Raw genomic sequence first — 17,132 nt, forward strand, 5'->3', positions numbered from 1 at the left:
GAATTCGCTCTTTCTGTGTCTGTGTGGGTGCCGACCGAAAAGTCGGCGGAACAGAAAATTGAAACAAAGGATTCCCCAACCGGCCCTCCTCCGGTGGGGGGAGTGGTGCCATCACCATCTCCCGAAGAGCGATCCCCTCCATCTCTAGGTCGCCCGTCTCAGGGCCGCTTCGACTTCCTTTTTCAACCCTTTGAAGTGGGCTGAGCGGGTGGGGTGGACTGCTGACGACCGGTTCCTCGCTTCTTAGAAGAGCCCCGGGGAGGAACGGGGGCGGCCGCCGCAGGACACCCTCGGCGAGGAGCAGGCTGAGGCGCCGACGTGGACGGGGCAGGCGCAGAACGCTTCCGACGTGGCATGATCTGAGCGATGGCCTAAGTCTGCTTCTTGGCCGCGGAGAATTGCTGGGCAAACTCCTCGACCGTCTCGCCAAACAGGCCGACCTGGGAAACCGGAGCATTCAGGAGCCGGGTCTTATCAGCATCCTTCATGTCCCCCAGGCACAGCCAAAGATGGTGTTCCTGGACTACCAGAATAGACATCGCACGACCGACGGCACGTGCGGTGACCTTGGTCGCACGAAGCGCCAGATCAGTAGCCACACGGAGCTCAGAGAACTCCGCCGAATCATGACCTCCCGCGTGCAGGTCCCTCAGAGCCTTAGCCTGGTGAACCTGCAGCAATGCCATGGCATGCAGGGCTGAAGCTGCCTCCCCACAGGCTTTGTAAGCAGCACCGGTAAGCGCGGAAGACTGCTTACAGGCCCGTGAGAGGAGAGTAGGCTGGCCCGAGCGAGCATGGCTGCCATCTTGGGATCGAACGCAGGTCCCGCAACCCTACCCGAAGGCGGGAGCGGGTCTGGATCGACGTACGAGGCTGACAACCCCCCCTCCGACATTACGGTGGACATCGTCTCCGGTGGAGGTTCGACAGAGCGCGAGGACACCGAAGAACACGGGCCGCTTGTCTCCATCGGGACCTCCACTAGCAACTGATCAGGGCGCTGGGAGCTGCTGGACGAACCAGCAGACCGACCCAGCACCGTTATACGGAGGTCATCCTTCGCAAGCCTGATGGCTGCACTCTTAGCAGCACCAGGCTTGGAAGGCGGGGGCCGTTGCCGGAGGAATGACACCCGTCTCCGCAAATCCGCCATAGTCATGCCCTCGCAGACGGAGCATGAACTATCACGAAACGCTGCCTCTGCGTGCTGGAGCCCCGGACACGAAAGACAACGCTTGTGGCCATCCCGGGGGGCGATGAACACACCGCATCCAGAAACGGAGCACGGACGGAATTCCATCTTTAAAAAGACGAACCCGACCGTGACACGAATGAGTGGCTGTCTTTAAAAAGACACAAAGCTCAAACGTGCTGCTCTTTTAGAGAAATCACTCTTTTGTGTAAGCTGGTGAAACACACAGGGAGAGGCAACGCACTCACTCGAACTCAAATCCTAAATCAAAGAGATAGAGAGAGAGAGAGAAAGGGTGGAGAAAACACTGCGAGCCTCCGCTGAGGTGTCTTCGCCTAACCAACTTCAGCAAGCTGAGATCTTTTTTCTCAAACAGAACAGGATCTACGAAGATCAGTTACGCTTCTCGAGAGCAGATATCTGCCGGCTTCGAAGCAATAAAAGCTGATTAGGTATTGTGCACCTGCGTTTGTGCACTTGGCGTTTTCATAGTTTCTCGAAGTAGATAGGTCACCCGCGAAGCGGTTCCCAATTGGTTGGTCACGACTTGACGTCGTAGTGACTGACTGAAAGGGAAACACTGATACTAGTAATACTGGGAATTGGTTGATAATTTGAAAGCTAAACCTGACGTTTTGACAGGCAAAAGCAAAGCAAGATATCCTGAAGAATGCCTGTTTTGTTTTTTGTCCATATAAGGAAATTGTATGGGGAGTAATGAGATTTTTTAACTAAACTGACTATCGTTGTATGGAGAGAGCATTTTATAAAATCTTTTCTGGGTGGGCGATTAAACACTGTGTATTAATTAACTTTTAATTATGTTTAATCGCTAAAAACATGAATATTGAAAATACCAACCCATTTAATTGTACATTCATAAAGAGAATGACGTGTATATTTACATTAAATTAGTTGCCTTGTGTGACACTCTGAATCTAGTTAATTTTATTACGCTGAATTGGTAGTGGTGTCAAAATCATACCAGTTGACTTATAGAGAAGCCATCCTCCAGACGCGGATTTCATTTTGGGGTACGCGTCTGTAAATAAGTTGGAAACCTAAAATGCAAATGACAAAAAATCATTACAAATAAAGTTACTCTCTATTTGCTGACAAAGTGAAACATATTTTCAATTAAGTAAATATTTATCTATGTGTATCACCTCAGAATGAGTCAAATCATCATTCATTTGGAGATTTCGTTTTCCTAATACTGCCTGCATAAGCTGAAGTTCCCTTTCAATACGGTTCACTTCGCATTGCGGCAGTTAGCTGACGCTATGGGGGAAACTCCTGTTTACTCCGTGACTGAAGCCTATTGGTTAACGTCTGTACAAAGTACAGACCAATGACGTTTGAACCCGCGCGCGGGAGGAACGCGTCCTTATATAAGTGCGGTTCAATCGTCAGGAGCTCATTATTTTCTCCTTCAGCGCGAACCTCTCGCTGCTCCGAAGAAAAAGAAGAAGCCTTACCTCGCCGTTGACAAAAGCCCTGCAGCGGAGTCCAGGCCTAGCGTCTTCCCCTGCCGTTTTCCGGCTGAGAACCGAAGATAGCAGAGTCCAGGTCTAGCGTCTTCCCCTGCCGCTTTCCGGCTGAGAACCGAAGATAGCCTTCGCTTGCCGTGGTACGAGCCCTGTGCAGCGGACACACGCCTGACGAGGTCTCCCCTGCGGCCCCCGGTAAGATCAATATTTTTAATATAAAGCTATAAGCTAAAAGAGCAGGCGCTGTTGTAATAGCGTCCAGCACAGCGGCTCGGTGAGCCTCTCTGCTATGAATTTCCTCCGAGCGCGTTACCGCGCTTATGCTTTGGTTGTCTTATCCATGTTTCGTGCTCCCACTGCTGTTCCTCTCTCGCCGGGATGAACACACGGCGAGCCATGAGACTAGATGGATGCATAGACAAGCACACACGGACTAACCCCCCCTGTGTTCTGTCACACCGCAACCGTTCATGCTTACAGAGTCCCTTCGCTCCTCTCACATTCAGTGGGAGATCTCTGGCACATATATTAATCCCCCGAGTGCATCGGGTGATACCGTCACGACGCATGGCTGTTCTGTCTGTGTTGCTGCTCCCCTCTGCCGTTCCTCTCTTGTTGAGATGAACAAGCGGGGAACCGTAGACCTGGATAGATGCATACGACAAGCAAACACGGGCGGTCTGCCCCTGTCTCTGTCATAGCACAGCCACTCGTGCTCCACGCTCGCGGAGTCCCTCGCTCCTTTCCCCACAGTGGTGAGGTCTCTTAACGGCTTAGCTAGCACGCGGTATTACGGCTCGCTGCCTCTAAATGCAGCTGTCCAGTGTTCAACGATTACAGAGCTTCATGCCCCTCCCCTCCTGGAGCGGCGCGATCTCATTCGTCTGCTCGATAGGGCCGATTCGCCGCTATTGGAGCACCAAGAACACTCATTATAAGAGAGCTTCATGCCCCTCCCCTCCTGGAGCGGCACGATCTCATTCGTCTGCTCGATAAGGCGGACACGCCTCTATTGGAGCGCTAAAACACTTATTATTTAGCTTTACTGCCCTGAGCCGATCTCACTTCAGATAGCTCATTCTTCGTCTGCCTGGTAATTTCTCTCTGGTTTAGACGGAATCAGAGGCAGAACGAATTTGTTTATAATATACTGAGGCCCGAATACCTCCCTTTATTCAGTCCCGTCCTATATCAGTGCGCTGAATATTGGTACATTCTTATATACCCGTTTTTTCTGCCCTTTTAATAAACGGCAAAACCGCGGGCCTCACGGCAGACTTCCTCTCTGCGATGGGTTCAGTCTGACATTAAACCACCTAGACATACTACCCTGCTCCGTGAGCCGTTCGGTCACCGTCACTACTGAGGCTTGTGCACCTGAACGGCTGAGCTCTGGTCTCCGCAGCACAGCTGCATCAACAGAGAACGAAACTGTCTGGGAGAAAAGGGGTTATGTCGCGCCTCGGCTGGACTGCCCTGAAATGTTTTCTGTGTGCTGTTTATCCAAACATACTGTGTAATACTGTCGGCTATGCGACCTCACTATAGTGGCGAACGATATTTAATTCCCATGGTTGTACGGTGTCTCTAAACACTTTATCGCCTTACTGACAAGCAATCAGTAATACGCACACACGGCCCGCTGTCCATAATTCTATCGACGCTAGCCGAAAAAAACCCGGTTTGGCCATATACTGTGTATTGACACCCCACGACTGTACGGTGTCTCTAACACCTTTCTGCCAAATTCGCTCGCAGCCCACCTCAGTTTCTCCGCTACGATGCTGATGGCGCAAACGAGCACGGTCTTACGGCTGTTATTCTCTCTTCCTAGAGGAAGGACAGCCTCAGACTTTTGCATGGCTCCAAGCGTTTGAATCGCGCCCTCTCCGGACGGCCACTCAAAGGCTTACAGCCAAGCGGTTTATGACGTTTTTCGGCCATATAGCTGATTTATATTAGCGGATCCGAAGACGCTCACACCTCCGCTCCAATACTCGGAGATATTAAGGGTAATATCAACCTCAAGTGAGCTTGCTACCTGCCACAATAAGTTTCAAAGCTTAAAGCGCGCGCACAGTCAGACGCGCGCGGCATCTCGTTTAAGACGGGCACACGTACCCCTCTAACGAGCCTCAGAAAGCTGAATATCGTGGCATTCTGTTCATAAGTCCACTTCAGTTTGACTAAGCAAAGGTCCCGCCCCGAGCTGACGGCCGGGAAGCTTGCTTAAGTTACACACGGCTGCATGAAGTGCTGTCATTACGAGCTAGCCCCGCATTTGCTGTGGGTTGAACACGCTTTACGACGGCAATCAGCCTTCGGCGCGTGGAACGCCGTTTGTCTCATATAAATCACCTTGTACTGTGAATACGGTACATTAAGAGGATGATTTAGCACTGCAGCACTCTCGACCGTGTTATTGTGATAATGCGGTCGGGCAATCTACGGTGGTTTCATTATTTACCGAACAAGCTGACGAGTCATCTCCTTTATAAACTCATTGCATCGCTTTATAAGCTATGTTCAATCAGAGTGATACGCATCTCATGCTTAAACTACCAATATTAACCCATTACGATGGGCGTGCGGAGATGGCATCCGTGGGACACGACCTACATTACGTGCCTTATGACACATTGACACAAGCTGCTAGGACCCCTTTCACGAGGCGTCCTTATGCAAAGTCTGATCCATTCTGTCAAGTGACATTTGAAAGTCAAAACCCCCCGCGAATCGTGGGTGGAACACTTTTCTCCTCACTACAGAGGCACGGCGGCTCTCTCCCCTACCTATATCTATGTGGCCGTGATAACAGCGAACCACGCTTTTACGACCGACCATTCATTTAATTCACAAGCCTGTCATCTCTCAGATGCGGACGGCGGCGGTAATAGCGAACCATGCTTTTACGGCTGGCCATTCACTTTATTCATAAGCCTGTCATTTCTCAGATGCGGACGGTGCCCGAGGCACAGCGCTCTGGAACTGTCCAAGGTCCTGTATGACACATACGTCTGACGTACATCAGACGATCAGCTGTTCATCTGCGTCACAGATCACTCACTAGAGCACCTGTCAATACAGGCTATTTATGGATCGTTGACGTTATCACCTCCCGTGACAATTGTGCTCACTTGTCTTAGAGCATGGGCATGGTCTTAGAGGTTTCTCATTTGACAATTGTGACACGGCCGGCTGGTCCCCGCCGTCCACGTTGTCAGTTTACAGCTTCGACATCCCTGCTTCGCGCACTACTGAGGTTTGTTGCATTAAAGGTGCGCCCATTAGCTCACCTGTATGCACGATATGGTTTTTTATTATATGCGTCCACCGTTCGCTTAGAGAAGCTCACATGTACACGCTATAACATTTTGGTATACAATAAGATGCGCTTGGGAAAGCTCACCTGTATACACAGTTGTGTTATGCTTTGTGACATACATTGTTGTTCATCTGTGTACGTTCACGGTGCGTTGGGTGCCCACCGTTACGTTCATCAATCATATCTGTACACATTCACGGCGCGTTCTGTGCACTGATTTATCTATACGCATTCACGGTGCACTGAAGAGTTCACCCGTGCGCGCACAATTTATTATCAGAACACATGACGGCGCGCTCGAGAATCTTGCCGGCCTGTGCATTATAACACTCTGATTCATCTATATGCATTCACGATGTATTCAAGTGTTCACCTGTGCCCGTGCAATTTATAGTCAATACACATTTACGGCGCGCTTGGAAAGCTCACCGATCTGTGCACTATAATACTACCTATATGCATCCCGATGCGCTCGAGGGTGCACCTGGGTTCACACTATTGTGGTATCTGTATAATCCCACGCTACGAACCGTTCTGCCGCATATTATAGTCAGATCGGCCGTTCGTGAGCTTCGCAGATCACTCACTACGTATGTCTGTTGCTAACAGTGGTTATTTAGATGGATCGTTGAAACCATCGCACTGGCTCACGCCCCTCTATGAGCTATGTCCTATATAGAGCCCACTCTGTGCGAGTTTGGCTTCTTCATGAACTTGGTCTACAGGGGTATCTATATCTATATTTGATATCTGCTACGCGGCCGGCTGGTCTTCGCCGTCTACATTGTCAGATTGTACAGCTTAGACGTCCCTGCCCTACGAGCGCAGGTTCTCTCGGCTCAATCATGCACGCTCATGCGTTTTATGTGTACACCACGGTGCGCTCAGCGAGCTCACCAACGTGACTCTGAATTTACTTATCTCGCACAGCCGCGGCGCGCTCGGTACCTCGCCGTCTTGTGCTATGTTATGTGCCCCCGGTGCGTTTAAAACCCCACCGTGTGCGCGTCAACAATTTATATGGTGCTTACACATTTGCTTTTAAAGCTGTGAATATGCCGGGTATAGGGCCACACGCAGTGTCTCTCCGGTAAGGCACTTCAGTACGTTGTGTATGCACGGCGTGATGGGATTACGTTCCCCCATAGCGTCAGCTAACTGACGCAATGCGAAGTGAACCGTATTGAAGGGGAACGCTTAGGTTACTCACGTAACCCCGGTTCCCTGAAATAACGGGAACGAAGCATTGCGTCTCTTGCCGTGCTACAAACGTCTACGCAGCGAGTGTTATTCGGCTGCGCGCTTCAGTCGAATAATAATGAGCTCCTGACGATTGAACCACGCTTATATAAGGACGCGTTCCTCCCGCGCGCGGGTTCAAACGTCATTGGTCTGTACTTTGTACAGACGTTAACCAATAGGCTTCAGTCACGGAGTAAACAGGAGTTTCCCCCATAGCGTCAGCTAACTGACGCAATGCTTCGTTCCCGTTATTTCAGGGAACCGGGGTTACGTGAGTAACCTAAGCGTTCCTCAGCTGGTGAAGGGGTCATTTCAGTATTTTTATTTATCAGAAACACTGAAAACATGAATGGTTTCCAAGATTTACAGAACTTTACTGGTTTATCACAGCTGAGTAGACGTCTTTTGGGCCCACGCTTTTAAAAAAATCCTGGGAAAGACCTTCAAGAAATGAATATTAAAAAAAGGTATTAGGGAAATGTTTCAAACAATTCATTGTTTATTAGAAACTCTGTAGACCAAATCATTTTTTCCGACCATTACTATGACAAAGTGCATGCTTATGCAACTCTATTTTAAGTCACTTTGGATAAAAGTGTCACACGGTGACGATCTCCGGGGGCGGAACCAAAAATATGGAAGATTGGTTCCGACCGGAAGGTTTCCCACCCGGAGGTAAAAACCGGAACACCGGACTTCCGTGAAAAACGCCGCGAACACAAATCAGGCAAACGAGACTCAGGTGATGTAATTAAGCACAGCAATCGACGATTGGAGGAACAGACTGATAGAGGGAGGATAAAAAGGACCTAAAAAAACGAAGGTTAGTGTTCAGTTTTGGTGCAGTTTGGTTCAGTTGGCTTCAGTTTTGCGGCGGAGCGTGGCGGTACAGTTTTGCTGTATATTGTGGCAGTGCAGTTTGGCTGTTTGGTGGGCTGTGCATCAGGAACATTTGGATTGGAGTAACAAACGAGTGATTAGGATTCCAAGACGGATTAATCGTGACTGGGCTGAGTATGATCTTAATCCCTATTGTATGCAAGATGTCTAACTTGCTTGACTTGTAGAAGTGTATGTGGAGTTCTTTTACCACAGTTATTGAGCCACGTGATACACGAAGGACAAATCGAATGGTGGGGGAGCCAAGAAGACGCAGAGAGGAAGTAAGATTCACCACTTGTGAGTACCAAAGGGGAAAAAGTGTTGTGTGCGTATGAAATATACCAGCGGTTGTAGGTGTGAGTTCTAGCAACAGGCAGAGTGGCCCCATCACAGGATCAAGCGGTGGGAGAGCCGAGAACGCAACGCCGTTGGGAAACTGGCAAACCCTTTTTAGTCTCTGGCTTATTCGTGTAGTGCCCCGCGGATTAGTAATTTAAATAAAGTTTGTTTTAATTATACGCTTACCTTGTGTGTCTGGTCATTGGGGTGGCTTTGGGAACCTCCTCGAGGTGGAACCTAGGAAGGGGCGTGACCCTTTTAGCTATCTCGGGTCCGCTCCGACCTGTGACAAAAGCATGTAATAAGGGAATTGATGTGAAAAATTTGTATAGCAAACAATAAGTATCATTGTTTTTAATCATGTCTGCAAACTGAAACCTGGCCATGTCCTGCTCCGCACTTGGACAATGTTCCGAGCGCTGCCCCTGACTCGTGCTGGTTTTGCCCAGCGAATGGTTAAGCACCTCTATGATGCTATTTATAGCTGATGCAGCATCAGCACCAAGGTTTGAGCCTTGCTAGATAGAGATAGAGATAGAGATCAGTCTGAAATCTTTGCTAAAAATACATCCTTAAATATAGTACATATCATCACTTTGGATTTATAATTAAGGTTCTCTCTCACATTTGTGTCAAAATTGAGTTATTCACATTTATATTTTGTGACAACTTGACATTATGTGATCTTTATAGGTTTCATCTAGAAAGGAGTATGGTATGAAAAAACTGCTCAGAAAAGTATAATTCCAAGGTTGCAAAATGTTGGGCTATAGAAAGCAAATAAAGTGAGTTAACCTACTAAATCAAACTTCATAAATGCACTGCAGACATGTAAATAACAAACCAAACGTTTTGCGTGACATACACGTAACGGTCTAAATAAAACACATCTGCATCAATCTGCACATGAATAAAGCTTAAATTGCGATATTTCTATGTATTAGTTAGTTATTAAAAACTTACTTCAGGGTGCCTCGATGGTGCGGCAGAGGTGCACTGTTGTTATTCTTCTGCTGACATGTAAAATATCCGTGTTTTAACATTAATGCTCTTTAATATACTCTTATTAGCATTTGTTTATAGTACTTACAGTTCCAGAGTCCAGCATTCACTCGTCTCGCGCCACTGAAACGCTGCTTCCGGGCTTGTTATTTAAATGGCCGGTTGGCCTTCAGCTTATTGGTGCATTACCGCCCCCTTCTGTTCCGGGGTTCTGGTTCAATGAGCTGTCAATCAAAATCTTATTTAACAGCGAATATAACAGCCAATAACAGCGAAACACTGTTAAGCCCGCCCCTCAATATAGTGCAGTAAGGTGTTAGTCCAGTAGATGGCAGCAATGCAACTTTTTTGGATCCCGGCTGCCGTAAAATCTCAAAGAAGAAGAAGAAGAAGCCCGCCCCTCACGAGAGGTTTGTGACAGAATGGCGAACGTAAATTTGCGAAGCGCAAACGAAAACTGGGAAAGCGTATTCAAAACTATTTTTAGTGAAAGTTAAACTTAGAAAACCATAAACAAAGAATGCAGTATATTTGAAGATGGTGTTAATTATTTTTGATAGTTAGTTGATTGTTTTTATATTTAGAGTGTTTTTCTCATTTATCAATGTTTATTTTTGTTCGTTTTTGCAAAAGTTGCGTTCATAATATTTGGCACAAGAGTAATTCCATAGACAAGGACTTGTGGACTTACAAAGAAAAACTGCAACTTTTCTTGCACACGTGGTTCGCTGCTATGGCCACCACGTAATATTAAGCATAGATGGCATTCGGCGTCATCCATCAGCTCCTTTAGGAAGGAGAGAATTTGCTCTACGCCTGTATACCAATCAGAAAAGATAGACCATTTCTGTGCATAAAGGCGCCTTGTGGAAGGTGCCCTAGCCTCTGTTAAAGTGTTTTATAACTTGTCCTGAACGGCATGAAGGCTGCCGTTCAGAAAACATACGTACATTTTCCATAATTCCATAGGTATACCTGCAGCACTGTCATCGTATGAAGGGAAGAAGTGCTGTGGCCACTGGCGGCGTAAGACTTGGTTGCCAGCAAAGATGTAAGACGGCAGGGCTTTGAAGGGTGGTTCAGCTTGGATCAGAGGTGAGCAGCCACAGACTCTTCGAGCGACAATAGTTTCAAATAGCTGTGTTCATCCGCGCCATCAACCACTGATAACACCTGGGTGATGGAGCTCTGGGAACGGGTGGAATGCAGGGAAAGGCATGAACGCGTGAGCTCCTGATAGACCTCTGGGAAGAACAGAGCTTGTCTCTAACGAACCGGCGCCCCGACTCCAGGAACCACTCGTCGAGCCGGCTGTATTTAGGCTCTTTTAGTGAAAATTCTATGCTCTTTTATAATCCGGAAAGCAGCAGGAGAAGACGGCAGCTCGTCGATTCTGCTGCAAGGCTTGATTCAACGTCGAGTAAAGGCTTCTTCTTCTCATGCTGAAGGAGAAAAAAGGTAACTATGGCATTCAACCTGGACTTATATAGGGCGTAACCCTGAATAACAAAATAATCCAGATAAATATGTTTGCACACTTTAGTATTGCACCCCAATTAAACAGTTCTGGGAAATTGTCACTAAATCATTGTCCGTCATTATGGGATTTTTCCCTTTGTCAACTCGGAGACTTACTGTATCAGAAACAAACTTTAACAATGCAAATAGTCAGTTACTTTTGGTTGTGCTAACCATTGCAAAGAAAACGATTTTCATGAACTGGAAAGCAAGAAACACAATTCACATTGCATCCTGAAAAAACATCAATGCATTACCTGTCCAACTCTGTTAATAAAAATACACCAGAATCACATCCCTCTTGGACATCTCTTATTAACTTACAACAGTCACAAATTTGCTTATTTTCTACATTGTAAACGATTTCTGTTGAAATTACAATATTACTCGGTATTACTGGCAACCAGCTGCCAGTTTCTTACTGTATATTTTACATTTATGTTATTCACTGGCAACAGTTTGTTCGAAGTTAAATGAACATGAAACATTTTAATCTTTATCTTCTAAAGCAAGTTACTGGCAACCAGCCACATAATTACAGCAAATGTTTTACAGCGTATGTCTGAGACCAGCCAAAACAATATTCCTTCACCTACATTTGTGGGTTGAGGGATTGGCATTGATAACTATTTTTATTTAATATTATCAATCAATCATAATATTATTATTTTTAAACATATATGTAATTATTTTTTCCCTTCCTTCTGTCCCTGGCCCCCTTTTGGTTGATTTTTGCCTTATGGAAGGTGGATGGGTGTAGCATTGGGTTTGGGGCACTTGCCTCCTTGTCGTCCCCATCTGATCTCTCCTCTGGGGTTCCCAGCCTCAGTCTGGGCCTGCTTTTCATGCCTCACTCCTTTATTATTCTAATTTTTTTCATGCATTATATTAAAACTTTAGTAATTTGATATATGCACCTTCAACAAAATATAAAATAGGGTAAGTGTGAAATGCGTGTTGACCATGCCTTTGCTCTGGCCTGGTTCTGTACTGCACGTCACACTTTTTTGAATGCATTAAATACTAGTAGAATTTCTTGGAAGACATATTAATACATTGTCAACCTAAAAAAAAACCTTGTTGATCTGGCCATTAGCCAGGTCTGGTTCTGTACTGCACGTCCACTTTTTTAATGTACCACACACTATAGGTTTTCTTTTGACACCATGAATCTAAAAGGAAATAGGTTAGGCTCAGCGTGCGAGCGGTGGCCTGGGTCAGGAATTATCCTGTGGGGTCATGGGTGGGTGGCCCTTATGTTTTTATTTTTTACGAGAAATTGTTTAAAAGTACATTATTTTTTTTTCTTGTCAAAAATGACGATCGTTTTGCTAGATAAGACCCTTATGCCTCATTTGGGATCGTTTAGAGCCCTTTGAAGCTGTGATGAAACTGCAATTTTAAACTCCATTTTAACTGTAAACTGTTGAGGTCCAATAAAGTCTATTAATTGAGAAAAATTCTGGAATGTTTTCATCCAAAAAAAAAAAAAAATCTTCTCGACTGAATAAAAAAAAACCTCATGCCCTATTTGAAGGACTGAGAATAACAGGGTCTTTATTCAAATTAGCAAACATGCTTGGCTAATGCCTACCAAAAAATAGTAGCCTAGTCTGCTTGTCTGCTATCTATGATAGCTAGCTGCTATCTGTCTGATTATTTAGGCTACACGTGGCAAACTCAGCCTGGATTTATGAAGATTTTAACAGAGGTGAAAGGAGTAGCCAAAAACTTTACTTAAGTAAAAGTACAAGTAACCAAAATAAATTATTACTCAAGTAATAATTTTAAAAGAATTTTACTTGAGTGAAAGTAAAAAAGTATGCAATGAAAATAATACTCAAGTAAGAGTTTACCGGAAGTTACGTGATGACCATGAAAGCTGCTGCGCGTTTATTTTGTTAATGCTGAAACCGTCTATATTTTAAGATATGTCAGTGCAAGCTGTTTTCAGTTAAGACAGCTCAAACATTAATTTTTGTCTAGAACTAGAAACAGCCCCATAGTGTTTACTTACTCCATGACTTCTGTGGCCTACATCCTCTCTTTCCATAGCATGCTATTCAGTGTACATATACATAAACAGTATGAACAGTATTTAATTGTACTTGCTCATTTGCATGGTCCTATTTGCACTTCTGGTAATAATAAATGCTAAATGACATTTTGTTGCTGTGTACTTGTTCTATGCAATGACAATAAAATTGTATCCATCTATCTATAGCAGGAAATCCTGTCACATTGAGTTAAGACACTAAAAACTATCGTGGGATGTGGAGATACTTTGAGTTCAATGGACAGTAACTATGTACTCTGTCAATAAATATAGTTGTGTATGTTGTTTCAGTGAGCCTTAAGAACATCATGTTTTTGATCAAATTCATGAGCCAACAACGACATCAGTTGGTTATTTGTTGTCATTACAACCTTGAAATTAGACAAACAGAAACCCAAACCATCATTTACCATACATTTGGGAAAAGGTCCAGTATTCAAGCAACTTTAGAGTAATCGTGGCCCCTGCCACCATGACACCTCATATCATAAAAACTCATTTATCACCTAAAATAAAAGTTTTCAACAGATTTTGGTTTGTTGGAATTTCTGAATCAGTCAGTCTGCTCTCGGCTGTATCTTTATTAACTTATGCTGCCCCATTTTAGTTTTTTATTTCGTTTTCTCTCTCTTCACTTCATTTATTTTTATTTATCAACCGTCCCAGACCATTTGTGGTTGAAACCAAAAACAAGAATCTGTTTTAAGGTCATTATTTACATAATCTAAAATAATCAGCAGCAGGTGTTTCCTTTGTGAAGAAAATCTCCACACATCACTGCATCTGCTAGAAGAGGAACTTATTGAGATGAACTTAATCTTTACATTGACTGTATTTCTTACAACTAATAATACATCAACCAAAAAAAAAATGAAAATAAAAAAATGCACGTCTAAATCTAAATATCTGTAATTACAAGATTATTTTAATATTTTATAATAATTGCTCCATAAAGGAGTTACTACAAATAAAAATTCCACACATTATTAAGCAATTTTTTTTGCGTATTCAGTGTTGGACATTTGTACTGAAGACATGAGAGTAGTTCACTTTACCCACTTTTAGCTTAGTTTAGATTAATTTTAGTTTAGTACTGAATATTAAACCGTTTATAGAGTCTTTTACAGTAGTTATTTAGCACAAAAAAATTCTGTTATAAAATTAAACTTAAAATGAAATTGGATATATCAGGTATGTCAACATCAGTTTTCTTTAAAAATCAATAAGAAAGAAGTGTTTGTATTATGCAGTTTTATTTCAGATCAAAAACCACAATAATGTACAAGGATAATTTATAAAGCAATTCCCACATTTTTTCAAAGACAGAACATATCGCCAAGAACATTAAGATACTCAGATTAATTTTTTAATATTGCCTATAATTTGTTTTCTACTACGGATTATTGCTAAAAAATACTACCACAAAAACCAGGACAAGGCAATATACTTTTATGCATTTATTCATTGCATTGAGATTTCTTGATCTTTGTGTTTGTGATCTTTCCAGCAGCAGTCACTTTACATGTGATATCTTTGTCTTTCTCCCACTCTGATCTCTCAATGGTTAAATAACTGCTCAACTTGAATTTCTCATTCGGCTGCTGTTCGGCAGATCCGGTGAAGACGCCATCAGTAACTGAGTTTCCATTCACAAACCAACTCACATCAGCAAATCCCACAGACATGTCATTGATCAAACACACCAGAGTCACTTTACTGGAGCTCACATCTTCACTGGATGGAGGCAAAATCTTCACAACAGGAGCAGAAACACCTGAATCTACACAACACAATTCATGAAGAAAGATGAAGAAATAAATTCACTTTATCACAAAATAATAATCATTAAACTTTTAAACATTTTGTTGGTTAGTTTACTAATGTGTTTTGTAAACAATATTTTCTAACTGTGTTTAAGTTAATTTATATAAATCCATCCCATTCCCAATCCTATCCAAATGTATTATTTATTATTATTCTAGGACTTATTTAAACAGCTTAGTTGGTTTTGTAAAGGTTTATTTCTAAAGAACTGAAACATCCGAATAAACGTAGTCATCTATACAATGTGTCCATCATTTTTGTTATAAACATTAACATTATCAGTAACACAAAACATTAACTATCATCCCTGCTAAAATGTAAAGCAGATACATTTTTGTGCTTTTAAAAACATCATTTGAGTTACAAAAATACAGAAATTCTGGATAATTAATAAAAAATAAAATAAATACTGGATAAAAGTGCATAAAACATAAATCAGGGTAAAAAAATGCACATGAAGCCAAAGTGTTACTAAGCAGTAAAATGTTTCTTCAAAAATAAATTGCACCAAATATCATTTTTTATTTTATAAAATATCTTTACATACATTTAAAATATAAAAACAGCTTATTATCTGATTAGAAAGATGACTTACCGGTCACAATGAGTTTTGTTCCTTGTCCGAATACCACAGTGATAGATTTCAGATCTTCAGTCGTACAAAAACCTCCTCAGTCTCTGATGTGATACAAACAGAAGTGAAACAATCACTCAACTTCAACTCATCTCTGTACCCTTTACTCATTTCACATACTTGTGATTCAAACACTTGTTTAATATTAAAAACTTGTGTTGGAATTCAACACAAACTAATGTGCCGAAGTTTAAAATTGCTATAATAGACAACAAGTCTTTTATACAAATCTATAAATACAAAACAAGTCTGTTTACACTATTTATAATCCAGAGTCACATCAGTAAACTCCTTCAGTGAGTTTATTATAAATCAACTGTAACTCATATAAACTCTGTATAGAGACAGGGATTTTAATTTCAGGTCAAGATTTTACAGTTTAAATTATAATAATTATATTTGTGTTTCATAAGATTACTTTCTTCAGTCAGTTAACTTCAAATAATTTTTATATTTGTGTTTTAAATACTACTGATACTTTTTAAGTAATATTTGAATCATGTTTTTGAACAGTAATAATAATGTATGTGACTGTGAACAGTGAGGAAGTTTTTGTCATGATGTGAATCACTGTGATACGCCCTCACTAACAGAGCTGTCCCATGTCTGACAGTAATACACAGCTGAATCTCTCACATCTACATTATTGATGATCAGCTGATAGTCAATCTTTGACTGAGCTTTAGATGTGAAACGGCTGGATGAAAAACTGGCACCATACTCGTCAGGAGAGCCATGAGAATGATAGTATCTCAACACATACTGAGGAGCTGCATTTGGAAGCTGTTTATACCAATAAACATACTGGCCCTCATCCTTTGCTATATTACAGTCCATAGTGACAGATTTTCCTTTTTCTTCTGTCAGTACTGAGGGTTTTTGTGTGAGAACTTTAGCTGAACTGACACCTGAAATAACAAATGAGAAAATCCTTCATTTCATGTCCATGACATCAATATGTTAAGAGTGAAATGTGTAACTTACATGAGAGAAGAGTGAAGAGATTGATGAATATTATCAGCATCTTGTCTGTGTTTGTGAAGCTGTTTGAGTTTAGTGAAGACATGAAGACAATTTCATTCTCATATAGAGATTTTGAAGAAGAGAAACTCTGAAAGAAGGAAGTTCATTCAAATTCAGCCAATCAGCTTCACTTCCTGCTAGAGAGCAAAAGAGTTTCATCAGTCTGTCTGCAAACATCAATCTTCAAATAAATGTTATGTAAAATATCAAATGCTGCTTCTCCCACAAACTCAATCTAGTGTATAATCTCTTACTGATCTCTCATCATGAGAACAGACCGGTCTGCATCTACAAACATGCTCATCAAACTCTTCCTTCTCTTCACTGCTTGGATTTGTATGAACCTCCTGTTGTTGAGATTTTTGCATGTGTTTCAGGTCATTGTAATTAAAGTCTTTAACTGTGTTTGTGTTTTCAGGTGTTGGTGGTGTCATTGTAGTGACGCAAAATCCTGCAGTTCTCACAGTAAATAAAGGACAGACGGCAACACTGGACTGTAATCTGGACACTGTTACTGATAGTGCTGCTCGATGGTATAAACAGACAACTGGAGCTGTGCCACACTTTGTCTTATATTTTTATCATCCAAACAGTTCTCCTACATA

The 17,132-nt window shown here is 42.7% G+C and overlaps 1 protein-coding gene across 2 annotated transcripts; it reads right to left on the bottom strand.

Moving 5' to 3' along the window:
• Positions 1-14,488: 14,488 nt before the first annotated feature.
• LOC135744821 (immunoglobulin lambda-1 light chain-like) lies at positions 14,489-16,643 on the bottom strand. 2 transcript variants are annotated; one of them, XM_073814172.1, is made up of 4 exons: positions 16,489-16,638; positions 16,080-16,412; positions 15,466-15,495; positions 14,489-14,826 (listed from the first exon to the last, which is right to left on the bottom strand). In XM_073814172.1, the coding sequence occupies exons 1-4, from the start codon at positions 16,568-16,570 to the stop codon at positions 14,504-14,506; spliced, it is 768 nt and encodes a 255-aa protein (XP_073670273.1). In that variant the 5' UTR covers positions 16,571-16,638; the 3' UTR covers positions 14,489-14,503. The 2 variants fall into 2 exon arrangements, 1 of the variants encoding a protein (XP_073670273.1); XR_012336471.1 differs by having other exon boundaries at positions 14,708-14,826; positions 15,466-15,548; positions 16,298-16,412; positions 16,489-16,643.
• Positions 16,644-17,132: the final 489 nt, after the last annotated feature.

This window comes from Paramisgurnus dabryanus, chromosome 3 (assembly GCF_030506205.2).
Source record: "Paramisgurnus dabryanus chromosome 3, PD_genome_1.1, whole genome shotgun sequence".
Lineage (NCBI taxonomy): Eukaryota > Metazoa > Chordata > Actinopteri > Cypriniformes > Cobitidae > Paramisgurnus > Paramisgurnus dabryanus.

Coding starts and splice junctions, on each gene's coding strand:
- LOC135744821 (XM_073814172.1), bottom strand. CDS start 16,570: ATGTCTTCACTAAACTCAAACAGCTTCACAAACACAGACAAGATGCTG. Junction 16,413..16,488: donor TCTCTTCACTCTTCTCTCAT/GTAAGTTACACA, acceptor TTGTTATTTCAG/GTGTCAGTTCAGCTAAAGTT. Junction 14,827..15,465: donor AACAAAACTCATTGTGACCG/GTAAGTCATCTT, acceptor TGTGTTGTGTAG/ATTCAGGTGTTTCTGCTCCT.